At 45.7% G+C, this 18,993-nt stretch overlaps 2 protein-coding genes across 4 annotated transcripts in view; both read right to left on the bottom strand.

Annotated features, from left to right (window-relative positions):
* Positions 1–573: 573 nt before the first annotated feature.
* rprd2b (regulation of nuclear pre-mRNA domain containing 2b) lies at positions 574–17,093 on the bottom strand. Its single transcript, XM_048260658.1, has 12 exons — positions 16,817–17,093; positions 9,165–9,294; positions 8,845–8,972; positions 8,589–8,644; positions 8,296–8,431; positions 5,638–5,813; positions 5,088–5,370; positions 4,190–4,465; positions 2,368–2,571; positions 1,507–1,802; positions 1,299–1,394; positions 574–1,257 (listed from the first exon to the last, which is right to left on the bottom strand). The coding sequence occupies exons 1-12, from the start codon at positions 17,073–17,075 to the stop codon at positions 574–576; spliced, it is 2,724 nt and encodes a 907-aa protein (XP_048116615.1). The 5' UTR covers positions 17,076–17,093.
* A 488-nt stretch (positions 17,094–17,581) lies between these two features.
* The window catches only part of prpf3 (PRP3 pre-mRNA processing factor 3 homolog (yeast)), a 10,226-nt gene continuing 8,814 nt past the window's right edge, over positions 17,582–18,993 (bottom strand). For all 3 annotated transcript variants that reach the window (XM_048261704.1, XM_048261706.1, XM_048261705.1), the window contains exons 16-17: positions 18,884–18,942; positions 17,582–18,524 (exon numbers count right to left, since the gene is read on the bottom strand). In XM_048261704.1, the coding sequence (XP_048117661.1) occupies positions 18,375–18,524; positions 18,884–18,942 (209 nt within the window). In that variant the 3' untranslated portion in view covers positions 17,582–18,374. The remainder of the gene's footprint in view (positions 18,525–18,883; positions 18,943–18,993) is intronic.

Raw genomic sequence — 18,993 nt, 5'->3', positions numbered from 1 at the left:
GTGCAGGGGAGGGGTGTGGCGCGGGGCGAAATGCTCTTTGACCGGGCCCCAGGGAGGGCAGGGCAGGGGTCTCCTGAGCAGGGAGGACACATGAGAGGGCGCGGGGCCAGGGGGGCGGGGGGGACTTGCCTACTCTGTCACGGTTTTGTGGGGGACCACCGGGGCCCCCGCCACCGCCTCCGCGCTCCGCACCGTCAGAGCGGGTGGGGTTGGTGGGCGGGTTGGGCAGGACCCGGTCGATGGGCACCAGCACGCCGCCAACCATCACGGCCGAGGTGGTGGCCAGGAACTCCCTGGGGGTGGGGCAGTTGAGGGATGGGGGTGGGGGGCTTGGGGATCGGGGGAGCGCAGGGTGGGAAGAAAAGGGGGGAGAGGGGTGGGGGGGCATCTGGCTGGCTGGTGCTGGTGCTGATGCTGGTGTTGGTGTCGGTGCTGGGGGGGGCAGCCCGTGGGGGTTGTGTGAGTGCGCGTGTGTTTGCGGGTGTGTGTGCGCGCGCTGGTGGGGGTCTTCGCTGCCGTAGGGCGGCTGGTATGCCCCCGGGGGCATGTGGGAGTGCGGCTGGGGGTGGCGGGTCAGCCTGGGCGGCGCCCGGCCCAGCGCCCTTTCGCTCGGCGGCGCCGCTTCCATGAACGCCTGCTCGCCTTGCAAGCCTCGGCGCCGGGGCGCCGCCTCCGCCCCTCCCTCCGCACACGGCCGATCACGCGGATGCTCTCCACCGTCTGGATGCGTTCGCCGGACAGCCGCCGGAAGCCGGAGTCCAGCGTCTGGATGGGCACGCCCTCTCCGCAGTTGGACGACACCACGGTCTCGATGCGGTGGTACTGCGGTCCTTTGCCTTTGCCACCACCAGAGGGCGCCGCCCCGGTCTCCTTCCCTCCTCTCCTCCCCTTCTCCTCCGCGTGCTCTGGCCGGCCGTCCTCGGTGCTGGCCTTGCGGCTCAGCTTGGCCTTCTGCTCCAGCGCGGACGCCGCAGGGGCCTTCCTCTTCATCATCACCGCCGCCTCGTCCTCCTTCTGCCGGCCCGAGGGCTTGGCGGTCTTCTTGCCGCTGGCCACGGGGAAAGCTTGGGCGCGCAGGGCGTTGGGCCGGTAGTCGCCGTCCTTGGGCCGCGAGTCGCTCAGCAGCTCACGGGGGCTGATGACGGCGTCCCACAGGTCGCTGCGGTAGGCGGTGGGGGGAGAGGCCTTGGTGCGGCAGCGGCGGGGGCTTCTGGGGGTCGCCCGGGTGACCACGCACCTCCGAGGGCCCTGGGGAGTCCATCATCTGCGCCCCGCGGGGTGGCCGCCAGCCCCTCGACCGGGTGCCGCCGGGCGCTGTCGCCCACCAGGAGGGGACTGCTGCTGCCGTCCCCATCGTCCAGGCCGAGCCCCAGCCCGCCGAAGGCCGGGTTCCCCTGGAGGAAGGTGTGGATCTTAGAGTCCAGACTGGGCATGGCGGCAGCGGCAGCGGCAGCAGCAGCGGGCGGCAGCAGCAGCAGCAGCTGCCTCCTTCGCTCTCTCCCTCTCCCTTTGCCTCTCTCTTTCTCTCTCCCTCTCCTTTTCCCTCTGCCTTTCTATCTCCCTCTCCTTCTCCCTCTCTTTCTCTCGCTCTCTCTCTCTGACCTTCTCCCACTCTCTCATGCGCTCTTTCTCCAGGTCGCGCTTCGTGCTGTTGCTGGGCTGCTTTGTCTTGGGCGTGGTCGCCGTGGTAGCCGTTGCTGTGGTGACGGTGGACGAGGAGGAAAGTTGGGAAGTCGAGTTGGTGGCACTGCTGGTGCTCCCAGACGAGGTTCCAGATACGCTGTGCAGCAACGAAGACAGTCCTGAAACAGAATGACAGAGAGAGAGAATAAGAGAGAGAGAGAGAGAGAGAGAGATGAGAGGGTAGAGCAGAGGGGTGGGTAAAAATAGAAGTACAAAGACAAGAAAAGTGAAGAGAGGGGAAGGGATTGAATATGACAGAAACAACATAAGCAAAAGACTGAAAACAACATTACAACCCCCATTACAATAGGTAAAAGCATCACATCGGCATCTCCTTAGTATCTATCTATCCATCTATCTGTTTCAGCATGCCACCGCATTCAAAGATTTATTTCAATTAACTACTTTTTAAACATAAGAAACATGCTACCACATTCAAATATTAATATGCATTAACTACATTTTCAAAATAACTAAAAAGCTCCCATGTTAAAACTATCCTAGTACTTTCTATCAGAACAGACTGATTTCTATATATGCCTTCTGTTATACGAAGCATACATAACCATAAGAAATGGCTGCTTGGCTTTCAATAAAACATAAGCCAACTCTGGAAGTGATTTGAGTCTGCCCACGTCCAGCCCAGATCCAAGCGAGATCCAGCTGTCTGTTCTCTGCTCTCACCCTGCAAGCCAGGGCCGTGGGCCTGAGTTTTACTGAGCGCGCTCAGTATGCCCTCGGGGGTGATGTCCACACGCGACAGGATGCTGGCCAGCGGATTGGCTGCAGGAGGGGTACTGGGGGCGGGGACTGGAGTCTTGGAGGCCGTAGATTGGCTGGAGGGGCTGGTAGGTGTGGTTGGAGAGGGGCGGGGGGCTGGGCTCACTCCTGGAAGATAAGGGCACGGGGGCATGTAAAACATCCTACATTTACAAGTTATTCATATCTTACATATCTAAGTTATATTACAAGGCTCAGGGTTAAGTGTCTTGCCCAAGGACACAATGGTGGAAGCTGGGAATTGAACCCACATCTTTTCAGGCTACTGCATGCTAGCCCAGCTCCTTAGCCATAATTTATCATTTCTAACTAACAAAATTATGAACTTTGAAGTTCATAATTTTTAACTAATATGTTTGAAGCTGGCCCAGATGACATTTATCAGTGTTATCTGGAGACTAAACGGTCACTGCAAATCAATTTGTGGGGACACAATGCCTGAAATAGGCAGTTTGTGAGAACATTGTAGCTGAAAGTAGTTGTGTATGAGGACGTTGTGCTGGGTCGTCGCGACTAGTCGTGGCCCGAGATGAGCTGTTGGAAGGGGACGTTGTGCTCAACATGAAGTGCTGGCATGGACACTGTGCCTGAGTTGTGTGTGTGTGTAGGTGAGTTGTGTGCTTGCAGGCACTCTGTGCCCGAGTTGTGTGTGTGTGTAGAGGAGTGGTGTGTGTAGGTGAGTTGTGTCGTGTGTGTTTAATTAGTGCAGTGTGTGTGTGTGCAGGTGAGTTGTGTGTGTGCAGGTGGTGTGTGTAGGTGGTGTGTGTTGGTGAGTTGTGTGTGGTGAGTTGTGTGCTTGCAGGCACTCTGTGTAGGTGAGTTGTGTGTGTGTAGGCGAGTTGTGTGCTTGCAGGCACTCTGTGTAGGTGAGTTGTGTGTGTGTAGGGGAGTTGTGTGTGTGCGGGTGGTGTGTGTAGGTGAGTTGTGTGTGTGCAGGCGGTGTGTGTAGGTGAGTTGTGTGTGTGTAGGTGAGTTGTGTGTGCAGGCACTGTGTGTAGGTGAGTTGTGTGTGTGTAGGGGAGTTGTGTGCGTGCAGGTGGTGTGTGTTGGTGAGTTGTGTGTGTGTAGGTGAGTTGTGTGTGTGTAGGTGCGAGTTGTGTGCTTGCAGGCACTCTGTGTAGGTGAGTTGTGTGTGTGTAGGCGAGTTGTGTGCTTGCAGGCACTGTGTGTAGGTGAGTTGTGTGTGTGTAGGTGAGTTGTGTGTGTGCAGGTGTGTGTGTGTAGGTGGTGTGTGTTGGTGAGTTGTGTGTAGGTGAGTTGTGTGTGGTGAAAATCGTGGATTGAGTTGTGTGTGTAGGTGAGTGTGTGTGTGGGTGTGAGCTGTGTGTGTGAGTTGTGGTGGTGTTATGTGTTGGCACTCTGTGTATGATGAAGTGTGTGTGTAGGAGTTGAGCTGAGTGAGTTGTGTGTGCAAGCCCGGTGTGTGTGAGTGGTGTGTGTTGTGCAGGTGTGTGTGTAGGTGGTGTGTGTGCAGGTGAGAGTGAGTTGTGTGTGTGTGTAGCGTGGTGAGTAAGTTGTGTGTGTGGGTGGTGGTGTTGTGTGTATTACAGGTGAGGTGTGTGTGTGTAGGTGAGTTGTGTGTGTGTAGGTGAGGCGTGTGTGTGTAGGTAAGTTGTGTGTGTACAGGCAGTGTGTAGGTGAGTTGTGTGTGTGCAGGTGAGTTGTGTGTGTGTGTTGGTGAGTTGTGTGTGTGCAGGTGAGTTGTGTGTGTGCAGGTGCGTCTCACCTGAGCCCTTCATGGCGCTGGTCAGGCTGCTGAGGATGGAGCTGATCTTGCCCAGGTCCACGTTGGCCAGGTTCATCTGCAGAGGGGAGGGGCCAGGTGCGGCTGTGGTCGGCGTGGCACTGGTGGATGACGGAGGCGTCTGATTGGCTGAACGCTCCACTAGCGTTTTGGTGGAATTGGTTACAGTGGATGCAGTGGATCTGGAGGTGGCTGGAGGGGCAGCAGTGGTCGCCTTGGAGACTGCTGAAGTGGATGGTTTCTCCCTCATCTCCTCAACTGGTAAGGGAAACGCAATGATGTTTTTTTTTAAAAAACAAAACAAAACAATCTTCACTACAACAGCAGGCGGTAACACTTTACTTGACAGTATCGACATACGAGTGACATGACACTGTCATGAACACATGACACGGTCATGACACATGAAACCTAACCCTAACCTCTAACCCTAATCCCAACCCTAACCATAACTCTAAATCTAACCCTAATCCTAACCCTAATTTATGACAAAAACCGAATGTCACTTAATAACAGAAGCGTTATGTCATAAACATTTATGACTTGTTTATGACAAGTTCATGACAGTGTCATGTCACTCTTATGTCGACACTGTCAAGTAAAGTGTAACCCAGCAGGCAAACATGATTCCTGAGAAGATTTAACACTTCCTTTTTTTGTGGAATTTCAGTTACACAAGTAACTCACAAATCTCATATGCATATAGAACATAAATGTACACTCATTCGATCTCTCTCACACACACACACACCACATAAATGCACACTCATTCTCACACACACATACACATAAATGCACAATCATTCTCTCACACACACACACACACATTCTCTCTCTCTCACACACACAAACACACACTCTCTCTCTCTCACACAATCACCTATGAAGCCTGAGCTGTGTGGCTCCTCCTCCTCTGACAGATCCATGTCCTCCACATCTCTGTTGTCCGATTGCAAGTCCTTGGCCCTCCCGTCCAGCTGCTGGTTGTCGTGGCCCCCTCTGGACCCCCCCAGCCCGTGGAAGGGTGACTCGGAGCCTGTGGGCGAGGGGGCATCCTCCGAGGGGGAGGGGATGGGCGAATCTTCCGGATCTGGCAACGTGCTCCGGAGAGCGTCCAATTTCCGCTTCAGATTGGACACACGGTTGGCAAACGTCTTATAGGCCTGGGCAGAGAGGGGGGGGGGCTTATTCAGTCATAACTCATATAGACATACAGCATTAACTTACAGATCTGTTCATATAATAGGAATAGGTCAGGCAGCCTTGATGTCTTAGAAAAGGGAGTCACATATATATAAAACTCTTTAGCATCACTATTACAGTCATATTCACTTAAAGTTAAAGTTAAAACCATTGTTGTCACTGTTGATGTTAAGGTAATGTCCACGCCACATGGGTAATTGGACATGAACCGTCCAGTAAATACGTACATTGGCGACGATCTTGACCTCTTTGTACTGCATCTCATAGAAGATGTCTGCATTACTCAGAGCCTCCAGCAAGGGGGGTGCTGTCTGCATCTGTCCCTCCAGGAAGGTCACAAACTCCTGCAGCTTAGTGCTGCCCTCCTCAAAGTCACTGGAGAACTTCTTACCTCCAGCTTTATCTGTCAGGCAGTCAAGTAGAGTACTTAACAACAGACGATGTAAAGCCGAAACACTTCAGTCTCACAATTCAAAAACATACAAAGAGCTGCAGCATCACAGACACAAACATAAACACACACACAGGCAGGTGGAAAGGCAGACAGACAGACAGACAAACACACTCTTAGAAAGGTGTCCTTTTACAGACTCACGATCTCCTGGATCACTCACTAAACAGATCCGCATCCCTGGAGACCTCGGAGTCACTTGAGTCAGAATGACCCAGAGCGCAGGAGTCCTGACTGTGAATGAGCCCTCCCTACTACAAATAACCTAAATAAACTCAAAGTTGAGATCTATAACCTACAGTGAGGCATAGTCAACAGTTTTAACAGCCTATATGTAATTTTGATGTAGAAAATAAAAGATTGAATTTTTATATTTAAACATAGTCCTAACTTGTTCAACTAGGCTGCACTGCTAGTGCATACACCTTATTAGGTTCTCTTAAAGGGATATTCCACCATTTGGGGAAATACACTCATTTTCCACCTCCCCTTGAGTTAAACAGTTGAGTTTTACCTTTCCCCTGTTCATCCAGCCGTTTTTCTTTTAGCTTCAGCTCATTGAATCAGATTAGATCGTTAGCATCTCTCCTATCAGCTTACAGTCTAATCTGATTCAATGAGCTGGAGCTAAAAGTGTTACTGTCAGACTCAGAGAACGGCTGGATGAACTGGGAAAGGTAAAAGCTCAATTGTTTAACTAAAGGAGGTGGAAATCGAAGGAGTGAAACTTGTGTATTTCCCCAAAATGTGGAATATCCCTATCATCCTATCTAGTGTCTCCAAAAGCTTCCTTACACCTTACTAAGTTCTCTTAATGTAGACTATTCTCCAAGCTCATACACCTTACTAAGTTCTCTTAATGTATTTAATGTAGACTATTCTCAAAGCTCATACACCTTACTAAGTTCTCTTAATGTAGACTATTCTAAAAAGCTCATACACCTTACTAAGTTCTCTTAATGTAGACTATTCTCAAAGCTCATACACCTTACTAAGTTCTCTTAATGTAGACTATTCTCAAAGCTCATACACCTTACTAAGTTCTCTTAATGTAGACTATTCTCAAAGCTCCTACACCTTACTAAGTTCTCTTAATGTAGACTATTCTCAAAGCTCCTACAGCATCATATAACCATATTATAACCATATTATAATTAGGACACTTGAGATAATAAAACAAGGTGAATATAATTGTGCATGATGCAGGTGTGCTTTCTCAGGTTGTTTCCCATATTGTATAAAATAGATCAGCCTCAAAACACTCTAATGTGTGTGCAGCTGCTTGTTTACAGCAATATTTGACTTCAGTGAATTCTTTAAAAAGAGAAAAAATAAAAAACTATAAACTGTAAGCTATACCCTTAGTCATCACAAACTGTGCCCGAGACTTACTCCTTAAAATCCTCTAGAATGACCCTGCTGTTTTGCGCTGTGGAGGAAAAAGGATTCACTCAACTCAGTAAAGCAATGAGTCTGGGTCTGTGATGTGTCCTGCTTTAGCTTCTCTGCTCCATCGGATCCATTAGGTTAGTTCTGATCCATTAGGTTAGTTCTGATCCATTGGATCCATTAGGTTAGTTCTGATCCATTGGATCCAATGCTCGGGTGTGCATTAAAGCTGCGCTTCTTCAGTATTCTTTCGCTTTGTCAAAATTCTTCTGAGTTTGAATTAGACATTCTACACAACAGGATCCATTAGGTTAGTTCTGCTTCATCGGATCCATTAGGATAGTTCTGCTTCATCGGATCCATTAGGTTAGTTCTGATCCATCAGATCCATTAGGTTAGCTCTGCTTCTAACTGAGGCGATGTGGGCGCATCATGAGCCTCACGTGTGCATTAAATATCAGTCAAAAAACAACCTGACAACATTGTGTGTAACTGTTTGTTTATCGCAATATTTAACTTCTTACTCTTGTCTGGCTGAATTTGTCAACTCATCTGTGCACAGTATGCTCACACACAAACAGTGCTGGAGACTCACTCACTCCTGGAATCCCCTGACTAGGTCTGACACGCCAGTCTGCGTTTCACACTGCAGGCTCAAATCAGCGAATCTAGATTGGCCATTGTTCGGCTCGGGGTTGAATTCCTGTATCCGCTGTTGCAACTCCATGTTGCTTTGGATAAAAGTGTCTGCTACATACCAGATGGCTTTATTCATAGGGGCATATTTTTTATTTTTGAAGTTATTTGAACCCATTGCTCCACTGGCTACCTGTAGCTGCCTGCATTAAATTCAAATTGCTAGCAGCTTCAGCTAAATGACGAAATGACTAAATGTACAGGTCACTAACAGTGACACAGTTTATGGTTTCAATTTGCAGAATGGGGGTCAGTGCGGTGCCTCAGCTCATCAGCCGCCAAGTATATAAAATGGACAGTGCTGCATTAAAGGACACACACACACACACACACACACACACACACACACCTTTGAGCCTCTTGAGGGCCTCTGCACTGTTGACGTTGCAGACATCCACTCTGAGGGCAGCCAGCTGCTTCTGCCTGAGGTCAGCCTCCTCCAGAGAACGCTGGTGACTGACCAGCTGATCAATGAACGTCTGAGGCTGGGGAGGGAGAGGGACAGGTGGAGAAAGAACGAAAGAGCGAGAGAGAGAGAGAGAGAGAGAGAGAAGAGAGGGGAAGGGGGCATGAATAGACTGTATGCAACTGTATTCTGTGTGTTCTTTCCAAACTTGACTGAATATCTGGAATATCACTTACTGCAAATTCTGCAACAACCTTTGACTTCAGTGCCGTTTTGGGATTGACTGGTGGAGCTGGAAAAAGAACAAGAATTAGCCTTCACTAAAATAGAGAGAGAGAGAGAGAGAGAGAGAGAGAGAGAGAGAGAGAGAGAGAGAGAGAGAGAGAGAGAGAGAGAGAGAGAGAGAGAGAGAGAGAGAGAGAGAGAGAGAGAGAGAGGAGAGAGAGAGAGAGAGAGAGAGAGAGGTGGGGGCAGTGAGAGGGATGGAGAGACCTGGAGGTGGGGGCTGCTCCTTCTTGACGAGGTTGGTTTTCAGCTCCGTGACAAACTCCTCTGAGTAAACATTACGCTCCTGCCAGATGGTGAAGATCCTCTCCACAGACTTATGCACTTTTGCATCCCTGTAACACACACACACACGCACACACACACATAAGTTAACTTCATTTCTCATTTTTCTTGTGAAATATGTCTTGCAAGAACAGGCAAACTGACATTTTCTACATTGCACTGTACATACATTAGGCACACACACACACACACACGATCAGTCCCTGGGCAAGCATATTTGTGGGTGCTCCAGGTAAGCTCACCTGACGAGCAGGGCAGCGTCGGGGAGCACATCGGCGAAGCTGGTGCGGAACACAATGGCATTCTTCCTCTTGCAGTTCTGAATGACGTCATTGGCCACGTAGAACAGGTTCAGCCTGTGGCTGGCATCAGCTGGAGAGGAAGAGGAGGAGAGATGAAGACAGGAACCTACAGCCGCAAGCCCCAAGTCACTTAACACCCAGAACAATAACTGGCAATCAACTTAATAGTTAACAGCAATCATTTCATTGTTGCAGCCCTTTTCTGTTCCACCAACTACTGGTGAGATCCTTTCCAAGCAGTCAGAGGAGAGACCAGCTCTGCAGCCTTGACTGCACAACCCACTCAGGAGGATATCTTAGCACTGCAGCATGAAAATAGCAGAGATATCAATGGCTTATCATTTGCAACACCTCTGGTCATTTTTGCACTGGTACTTCCACAGATTTCACATACACAGAAGCCCCATTCAGACATAGACTAGACTTGCGAAGCGAGACCATAGAATGGAGGCTAATTCAGCAATTACGGGCAAAGCAGGCCTAATCATGGGAACACCTCACAACATGTAGAAATAACGTCAAATAAGACACAGAAATGTTCTAAGCATATACTTGGAATTTCATGAGTTTCACTCACACCACGGATTGCTCAGACTCTGTGCACGCATTACCAGGGAAACGGTGCTGCTGCGTGCAATCACTGTGCCCAGGTAGCAGTGCTTTGCCAACATAAGCATGTAGTTGTGTGCTTTACGCTTTAAGTGTTGCTCAGAGTGCTGAAACAACACAGAGAGCGCTGTTTCCAGTATCTGCATCGCAATGAAGCGCAAATGAAATTGATCCAGTGAGCCAAGACATGAATTATCTTAAACAAATATACATTATAACATGTATGTCTGCTCAAAGGAATGGTGTCTATGCACTTAAGAGAAATGGACAAACAGATTGCAATTTGCAAGTGATAAAACTGTAATATTTGCCAAGTTCATATTACAATCAATTAAAGCACCAAAGTCCATATAAACTACAAAGTCCCCAATTCCACAACTAGAGTATCATCAAAACCAAATCAAGTTTCCCACTGGTGATTACGGCTTGAGCATTCATATGCTCGGAATTTGTAATCACGATATTTCTGATAGAATCAGAATGACAATCAGAATCAGAATTTTATTGGCCATATCCCATTATAGCATCCCATGAAAGCATAACAACATGGTTGCAAACTCCACCAGCTGTGCACGAGAGGACAGCAGAAACATGACCACCTGCACAACAGACTTTCTGCACTACACAACTCACAAAACTGAGCAGATGATTACTCTGAATTTGGCTTCTATAATCAAGGTATTTTACAGACGCTTTTCCCCAAAACTACTTACAAATCATATCCCAAAGCCTGGAATATTCTTAGGCCTACTCAGGTCCTGTTAGCACTTGCTGCTTTTCCTGATTAGCGTCTAATTGACTGGAACCGCCACTGACAGCATACACTGATAGGCTCTTAAAATACAGTTTGGGTTTAAAGAAAGGTTACTGATCTATGCTCTACAACCAGATGACATGCATCCCTTCTATGCTCCTGTTCATTGGCTGAGTTTATGGCTCAGTTTCAGTTACAGCTTCTAATTGAATCCCATTCACAGAACCAAGACTGTGTACAAACACAGACACCTTTTCTTAGCAAAAACACTGAACAGACCATTCCATGAGTCATCACAAGTGACGATGTCCCAGAAATGTACAATACAATAGTAACTGACACAGCCTCTTACCTACGGCCCAATTAGAGCCTTGGCAATGTCCTTTACCAACCCTACTCCCACTCATGTCATAGTGCTTAATTAGAACTGAAGCCTGCACGCTCAATGGGACCAGTATTAAACACACTAGACACATATCAGACATACATTACACTAGAGACACTACTCTGACATAGCCCCTCAGTAACACAACTAGCTCTTTCTTTGCTACCAACACCAGAACTTTTCCCCGATAAGCAGCAGCCCCTGGACCAAGGTCAAGTCAAGGTCAGGTCAAGGTCAGGTCAGGGTCAGCTCCACTACAGCATATGCTGCTGCTGCTGTGGAGACACATCAGAGGACGGTGCATGGGTCTGAATCAACACAGCGGTCAGACTGCCTGCTCACAGTTCACCCAGAGGTCTGCTCTGACAGTGAACACATCGGAGTGTGCAGCACACAGCCATGATGATCAAACAAGTCTGTCCATCCTATCCACCCAGGCCTTATCCACCCTGATACCAGCTGCACAGAACAAGGTTCTAAATAACTTGGCATGGCCATATTTCACACAATCAAATTCAAAATAGATCTCACTTTTAACATTTTTTCAGATTTCACTGAACTACAATATAAAACATACTCAAATTCAAGCAAACTCAATAAGACAGAATTCAGAACACAAGGATGGGGTTAGTTACCTTCACAATGTAACTAACCTCAACATTCTTGGGCATATATTTGAATTTCACCAAGCGATAGAGAGGCAACTCTGAGATGTTTAAAATTTAACTACAACCACTCAGTGCAGAGGTGAGAATTGCCACAGTGGTGATAATACAATATGATCCTAATATTTGGACCACAATACAATATCATTGAGATTCTTAATGTGGGTGTGAACACTCCCGGGTGGGGCGTGTGGTCACGGGCCTTTCAACAGAAAAATGCAAGGGTCTGGATTACAGTTTCACCAACAAATCAGACAATTTTTGTCCTCAGTCCAACCAATGAAAACTGAGTTATTTGAAATTTGAATGAACTTTGGCAGACACCTCAAGTACATAAGATAGCGCATCGAAATCAGCACTGTGTAATAGAGTTGAGTTACCCTCTGCATTTAAACACAGCCATCAGCCATTTATGCAGCAAAAGATGACACTCTAGGTGTGACAGAGTGGGAAACAACATAACATCTTATGATCGTATGAACACAAATACCTCAGCTGACTAGAGAGTTCAAAACCCACATCTACAAAGGTGTGCCTAAACCTATTGCACTTCAGAGATCAGCAAAAAAAACAGTGACTTTTGCCTAAATGAGATTGTATAATGTAGATGTGAAGTTTTGCATTCCCCATCAGATCAAAAGATCATTTAACTGAATCCCATTATCCTTCAGAAGCTTTGCCATACCCCCTAAGCCAGAGGTATACACATGCTAAGCAGCCTGTTTAAAGTGCTCAGGCGTGGCCGTGTAACTTACAAGAACACTTGACACCTGTCTCTGGAGCTAGACAGCTCCACCAGGTCGCAGCGCAAGCCTGCCTGCGCATTAAGCTGCATTCACATTGCTGGAGATTCGCTCATCGCCAATCACTTGTTGCCTCAAAAGTTGTTATTATTTTTATATTATTGTTAAGGGGGGCAGGAAAGGGGATTTCTGCACCATTTGATAATAATTGTAATGGTTACATGAAGCGATGTCACGACACCAGAAATTTAGCAGCCGATACCATTACCGGTGAACTTAGACAGTTCTCGACACCCAAATTGATAAAACAGCATGTTTCTTAATAAGTGATACCCATTTTATAATTTTAATTGCCGTCATAGAGTATATAAAGCTTCAAAAGAATAATCATGTGTCATTTTACCTAACCCACAGGAAGTACACATTGGGAAATTTATTTTATTTTTTTATTTATTTCAGCTAAATTCTCCTCACATTTCTCCAGCTGTCCTATACTACCAGCGTGTGCACTTTGTGCAAAGTTCTGGCTCGTGGAAACAGAAATTGGCACAATATATCGTGTCGCTGTGGCACCAACTATTGCAATATTTGTTTATTAAACATTATTTCTATTGTATTTTGGTTCATTTAACTACACTGACAATGCTACTGAAGAAGTCCACAATATAGCTAGCACACAACCTTATTTCTCTTGGGTCACAATATAAATTGGAAAGTAACTCTTACTTATGGAGTTAACTTTAGCATTTGTCAGTATGACACAATTTTACCAGGCTAAGATGCCCAGCAGACCCTTAAAGTTAAAAATAAATTTAATAAATCACAAATTGGAATACTCGCTGCATTGTAAAACGTAATGAATCACAATAACATTGGACCACGGCCCAAATGTTATGATAATATTGCATTGTCCCCTCTGTGGCAATTCCCATGCCTTCTATTCCAGCCAATCAACACCTTTCATTAGGAGCATGATGGGGAGGGATATAATTTGATTGGCTGTTGAGTTTATTCTTTTACACTAACCATTTATCTGGTCTGTAAGGTCTCTGAGGTAATATGAGGCCTAAGTACCTCAGCGGTATGAGTCCGGCAGGCAGATGAGATGACCTTTCAGTGACCTCTGGCAACTTTTCCCAGCAGACACTGTAACTCAAGTCCGCACACTAGCAAATCTTTCCAACGCCATTCTGTCACAGTTGCGTTTAATGTGGAAGACTGAGTGGCAAAATGGATCTTCTTCAGCGTCACAAAATCAGATGCATAGCTACAAATCTGAGTGTGAAAGGACCTCTGGTCAAAGCTACAGCTGTGTACATCTGTGATGAGCAAGGCCCCATATAAAACATAGGCTTTCAGGCCCCATATGAAACACAGTCTAACGTATAACAAATATGAAAGCAAAACTGTTATTTTCCACACATCAGTACTCCGAAGAAAATAACTTTAAGAGGATCTGGCTGACTGAAGAAGCAGCAGTGAATGACATCATCAGTGACATCAAATTAAGGAACCTTAGTTTACGAGGTGACACAGTCTGCAAGTGACTCAGTCACAGTACCCATGAGGTCAGTCTGACAAACTCAAATAACACAGCGCACTAATCTCATCACTCCAACCAATGGCAAAACTCATGGCAGCTCCACCCCCACCCCGACCCCGACCCCACTTTATGAAAGTGAATATTGTGTTTGTTACAGACTGTTATAGAGGCACAATGACATAGCATGCTGTATTTGTAAGGAATGGCAAGAACTCATTTATCAGCGCTAAATCCAATTACTACAAGTTTAAAATTATTCAGAGAATAAATGAGGAATAACATTATCTTCGGGCAAGAGATGCAATATCGGCTGATATTTGCCTTTTTGACTGGTATCAGCATATCAGCAAATAATATGACATTTACCAATGGCCTCCTGTTCTGTATGAGCAAAATATTGTTATGCACATACTGACACAAAATGGCTGAAATTGGTTCAGTTATTGTGTTAAATATAAATAGGCCCCCTTTTCCATGCAACTAAATAGTAGAATTAACAACAAAAATAAAAAATACAAGTAAAAAAATATCTGTATCACATTGTATCCGCCAAATTGTTTTTTAAAACATCAATATCGGCTAGGGTTGCATAATTTAGGCGATTGACAGATACTACGAATAAAATTTGATTTGTGATATCATTTTGAGAAGTCAAGCTTCAGGAATATTCTAAATTTCTCTTGAAGTTGAGCCACTTCTGATCACAGCAGTCCTGATAGTTGAGCTTCACTGTCTTTTAGACGAGGAGGATGACATGAATATCAAAAACATAGATATGACAAGATTAACCCTTGGGACAGTGTTGCAAGCTGCACAATTTACTGCAGCTTTGGCGATAAACTAATAACATGAGTTCAAATTGCGATTTCAATTAAAATCAATTGTGCAGCTCTAGCTTCAGCCCAGAACTTCACCATCGATGCACCCCTACTTTAGTCACTTCACCATAGAAACCAGCATGTGACACACTCAGCAACAAGAATAACGATCAGCTGCAAGGAAAGACCACACAACATCATCCAATTCATAAATTCTTTGTTCCTGCACATCTAAAACTGCCAACACTACAGCGTTCATTCAAACAATCATTCGAACCCATCTGAAGGTTCTACAAATGAAAGGCTGCCACATGATCATCTACTAAATCCAGTAACTTTTATCACAACTGTTGCTACAGAAAGCTCAAAGAGTTTCGTATTCATATTAACTTATCAAATGCTGACATACAAATAAATAGGTCGATAACAGATTGTGTGCGAGTACCCTGGGAAATACATCTGTGGTCTTTGTGCTGTTAGCAGCATCACCTTCCCTTTACAATTTGAGCCTCAGAAGTAGTGAGTTATTACATGACCAAGTGATGAAGCCAAGTGATGGGGTATTATTACTACATGACTTTATGGGACTAGAACTGACAACATACAGTGAACTCATGGGTTTATTGAATGACATGTACTGTTCATTGCACTACCATGAAATAGTTCTCAGCCACCAGTAAACTTCCATTATGCAAGGGGTGAACTGCTCTGCTGTTCTGCTGAATTTTTAAACCACAGTAGTACAAAACTGCACATCAGTTGTATGTAGTAGATGCACCATGTCTGGGGATTACAATTATTTTCCACAGCTTTAAAGGTTGTACCAGCGATAGCAAACAAAACAGAGAGCTAGCTCTACTAGCCTGAAATCGCTGATACAACCTTTAAGGATAACATAAAAATGGACTTTTGCAACAGTTTACATATCCAGTGTATCAAGTGGCGTGTTCATATCTTGAATAAATCGCAACTGCACATTATATCACTGTGCTCCATAACCTACACCTGACAGTTGATGGGTAAAAACATAGGCTAGTAAAAAAACAGACAAGAAACTTAATGTCTGTCTCTTTTGTAATACCTTGTGGCAGGCTCTAGTTTACAGATATTGACACTGTCTGTTGTGAAGTCTTTCCACGCTGTATCACTCAATCAATGACTCTACAGCCGTTGGTATGAATACAGCAGCCTCAACCTCATTTTCTGCAAGCATGTCAAATGGCCTCAGTACGAAGGAGCCAAACACAGCAAAATACCAAGTTGGCATGGGCGTCAATTCATTTATTTTCACTAAATGGTGTCTGACGTTTATTTATCCTTAATCGACATTCGATATCAACTGTTCAATATTTCCTCATTGCTCGGTGGATTTACCCCTTTCACTCAGCTATCATAACGTTATGATCTAACGATACTCTCTTTGAATGAATTTCCCATTTCATGAGTCTGGACACGGGACGGAATGCACTGGAGTATGCGAGGTCTTCACTAATGTAAATACCCTAAAGTAAGGTTAATGTTAGTTAGTGATGCAAACGTTAACTAACATAACGACACTTAATACGACACTATAACATAACACTGACCTTACTAGTTAGCTGCAAGCTAACTATGTTGATCAACCCTACACTTCGTAGGTTTCCTAGCTCACAAGCAAAACACAATAAAACACGCTCGATGGCCAGTAAACTAATTTTGCGTCATCCGTCTTTTCTAAATTAGAATGCAATAGCTCTGGAATAATCTCAACATTCTGATGAACTCCCAGCGATATCACCTACGGGTTAAATGAACGGGCAGTAAGTAGCTACACGGACGGCCTGCAGCCACAGAGTGGCATAATCGTCACAAACTTGCTAAATTCGACAGCAGTTTGAGGGTTTTTAGCACCTACTTTCAAAGCAAATGCATACCACACATACGCTTAGCAACAGCAAACTACTTCAATGTTAGCTGTGCATAAAACGCAGCGTCACCAGAGATAAACAGCCGACTAACGTTAGCTACCTAGCAGCAGCTGCTACTAAGCGAGCTAAGTTAGCGTTAGTAGCTCTGTTAGCTTGCAAGCCACTTACATTTTTTGAGCCACTTCATCCAGTAGCGCACGATAAGGCTGTGGTGTTTCTTGTTTTCGATGCACCAGCCGCACAATCCTTGTATTGAATCCATTGTATTTGAAACTCCTTGAAAGCGACGGTCTAGAGAAGCCTCAAAGCCACCGGAGGAGGCACGGCCACCACTGTGGCCACTACTGGCCGCTCCGGGTCCAGCCGCCATGTTTCCAATGTCTGTGCCGTTGGTCTGGTAGCTTTGCTGAAACACCTCTACTTGCATTAGCAGGGCTAGAGCAAGCGTAGACTGGAAAGTCTACACGCCCCCTAAAGACAAGAAAGCATACAGCCAAGTAGCAAAAATGCATCTCGACATCACGCACACTGGTACTTGGAGGGAAGAGCTGAATGCGTACGTCAAATAAAACAAAATAAAAGAAATTCGAACACAATTAATCCACCCTTACAGCGAGTCAGGAAAATACTGGCAGACGACTGTGATACTGAGTGAGCAGCACAATGTTCATTTTGATAAGGGGTAGAAACACTGATCTAGAACCAGAACCATATGTCCATGGGTAGAATAAACTTCTGACATAGAACTGTTTAATTTATAGCCTCTATCTATATACGTCCAGCCAGCTATCTATCCTGGTCCTGCTTTTGACTGGAGGTTTCAGCAAAAGTATCTATGATGGACATGGACACACATGGATGGATGGATGGATGGATGGACGGACACACACACACACACACACACTTCATCAAAAACGTCAAGCACTCCTCATGTTTCTTTTTCTTTTTAATGATCCTCTCCACAGTTGTTAGCTAAGGTATATTTACATGTGTACATGGACCACCAGTAGGTCACAATTGGCATTTGAAAAAAAAAAAAAAAAAAAAAAAAAAAAAATGGGAAGACTAATACTATAACCAAAAAAAACAAAGTCAACGTTTTTGATAAGTCTAAAACACTACAAACCATTTTTTGCCAACACTTTGTTCAGTTTGAACGTTGCAATTTGGAAAACTACCTCACATCAAGCACAGTGATGTAACACTATGCTTCTCCCAAACCACACACTGATGGACTTGGTTGCCACGGCATCTTGGTACAAAACAGGTGTGTGAGGTACACATGTGATAATTCAACATGACAGAAGAGTGGTGTTGGTGTGCCGTTTCAAGAGGAGGCGAGACTTCTACAGACAGGCTACAAGCGAGTACATTTAGCACCACACAAAAGACAGATTGTTTCCCCTCACACACACACTCAAGCTCTCTCTCTCACACACGACGCAATAAAAGGATTACTGATTACACACACACTCTGACAATTTTGTTGAACATCATTGCATCACTGACGCAGTACTTGCAGAAATGAAACAAAAAAACACATACTGTCCAACTGACATTAGCACAGGAAAAGGTAAGCTTGCAGTTCCATACATCTGCATCCACACACTCACACACACACCCCTCCGTCTCTATCTGCGGGTCAGTCTCTGAGACGCAGTGCCAGTCTGCAGCCCCCGGCCCCCCACGGCCAAACGTTCTAGCTGTTCCGCGGGGTTCTGTTCCCTCAGTCGTCGCCGCACTCCAGCACACTCTGGCTCAGGGCCTGATCCCAGTAATGTTCGGTTCCGTGTTTCTTGAAGTGTTCCCGAGCCATGTTCTCTGTGGGGCACTGCTTAAACTTCAGGTCTCCAAAACTACGCTCCTTTGCTGTTCCCTGAAGAGAAGAAGGGGGTGATGAAAACATGCACCTCTCTTCCTTATCAACAGCCCTCAAGTTCTCTTCCTTATCAACAGCCCTCAAGTTCTCTTCCTCATCAACAGCCCTCAAGTTCTCTTACATGGGACAACACACACATGCTACTTGGTTGTCTTTAATGGCCGTAAATAAATACCAAGTGTCATACAAAAATAAACACAAAATACAAATACTTTTTGTTTACTTCTCATCGATTTCAGTGTGCTTAAAACCAAAGGCCTTATGTTTTGCCCTTAATGCAACCCCATTATCTCTTTCCCTTAGTAGGACACATGAGTGTCCACCATGATAATGAACAATTGCAGTGATGGACTTACCTCCCAAACCAGGTCGCACTTATTCTTCTTCTTCAGTCCCTCGTCATCTAATCCCTCAACTGTTGACCGGAATGGAGAACAGAATTAGGGACTCTGAAGGAAAGGCATTC

The sequence above is a fragment of the Alosa alosa genome, chromosome 13 (genome assembly GCF_017589495.1).
Source record: "Alosa alosa isolate M-15738 ecotype Scorff River chromosome 13, AALO_Geno_1.1, whole genome shotgun sequence".
NCBI classification, from domain to species: Eukaryota; Metazoa; Chordata; class Actinopteri; order Clupeiformes; family Clupeidae; genus Alosa; species Alosa alosa.
Note: the sequence above shows the minus strand (reverse complement) of the source record. Positions and strands in the feature narration are given on the sequence as shown.

Bases quoted from the DNA above. Each gene is read 5' to 3' on its own strand.
- rprd2b (XM_048260658.1), bottom strand. From the start codon at position 17,075: ATGCAAGTAGAGGTGTTTCAGCAAAGCTACCAGACCAACGGCACAGAC. The intron at 5,814-8,295 runs GTGTGTGTGTGT...ACTGCCTGACAG, and splicing joins GGCCCTCAAGAGGCTCAAAG to ATAAAGCTGGAGGTAAGAAG. The intron at 2,572-4,189 runs GTGAGACGCACC...CTTATCTTCCAG, and splicing joins CAGCGCCATGAAGGGCTCAG to GAGTGAGCCCAGCCCCCCGC.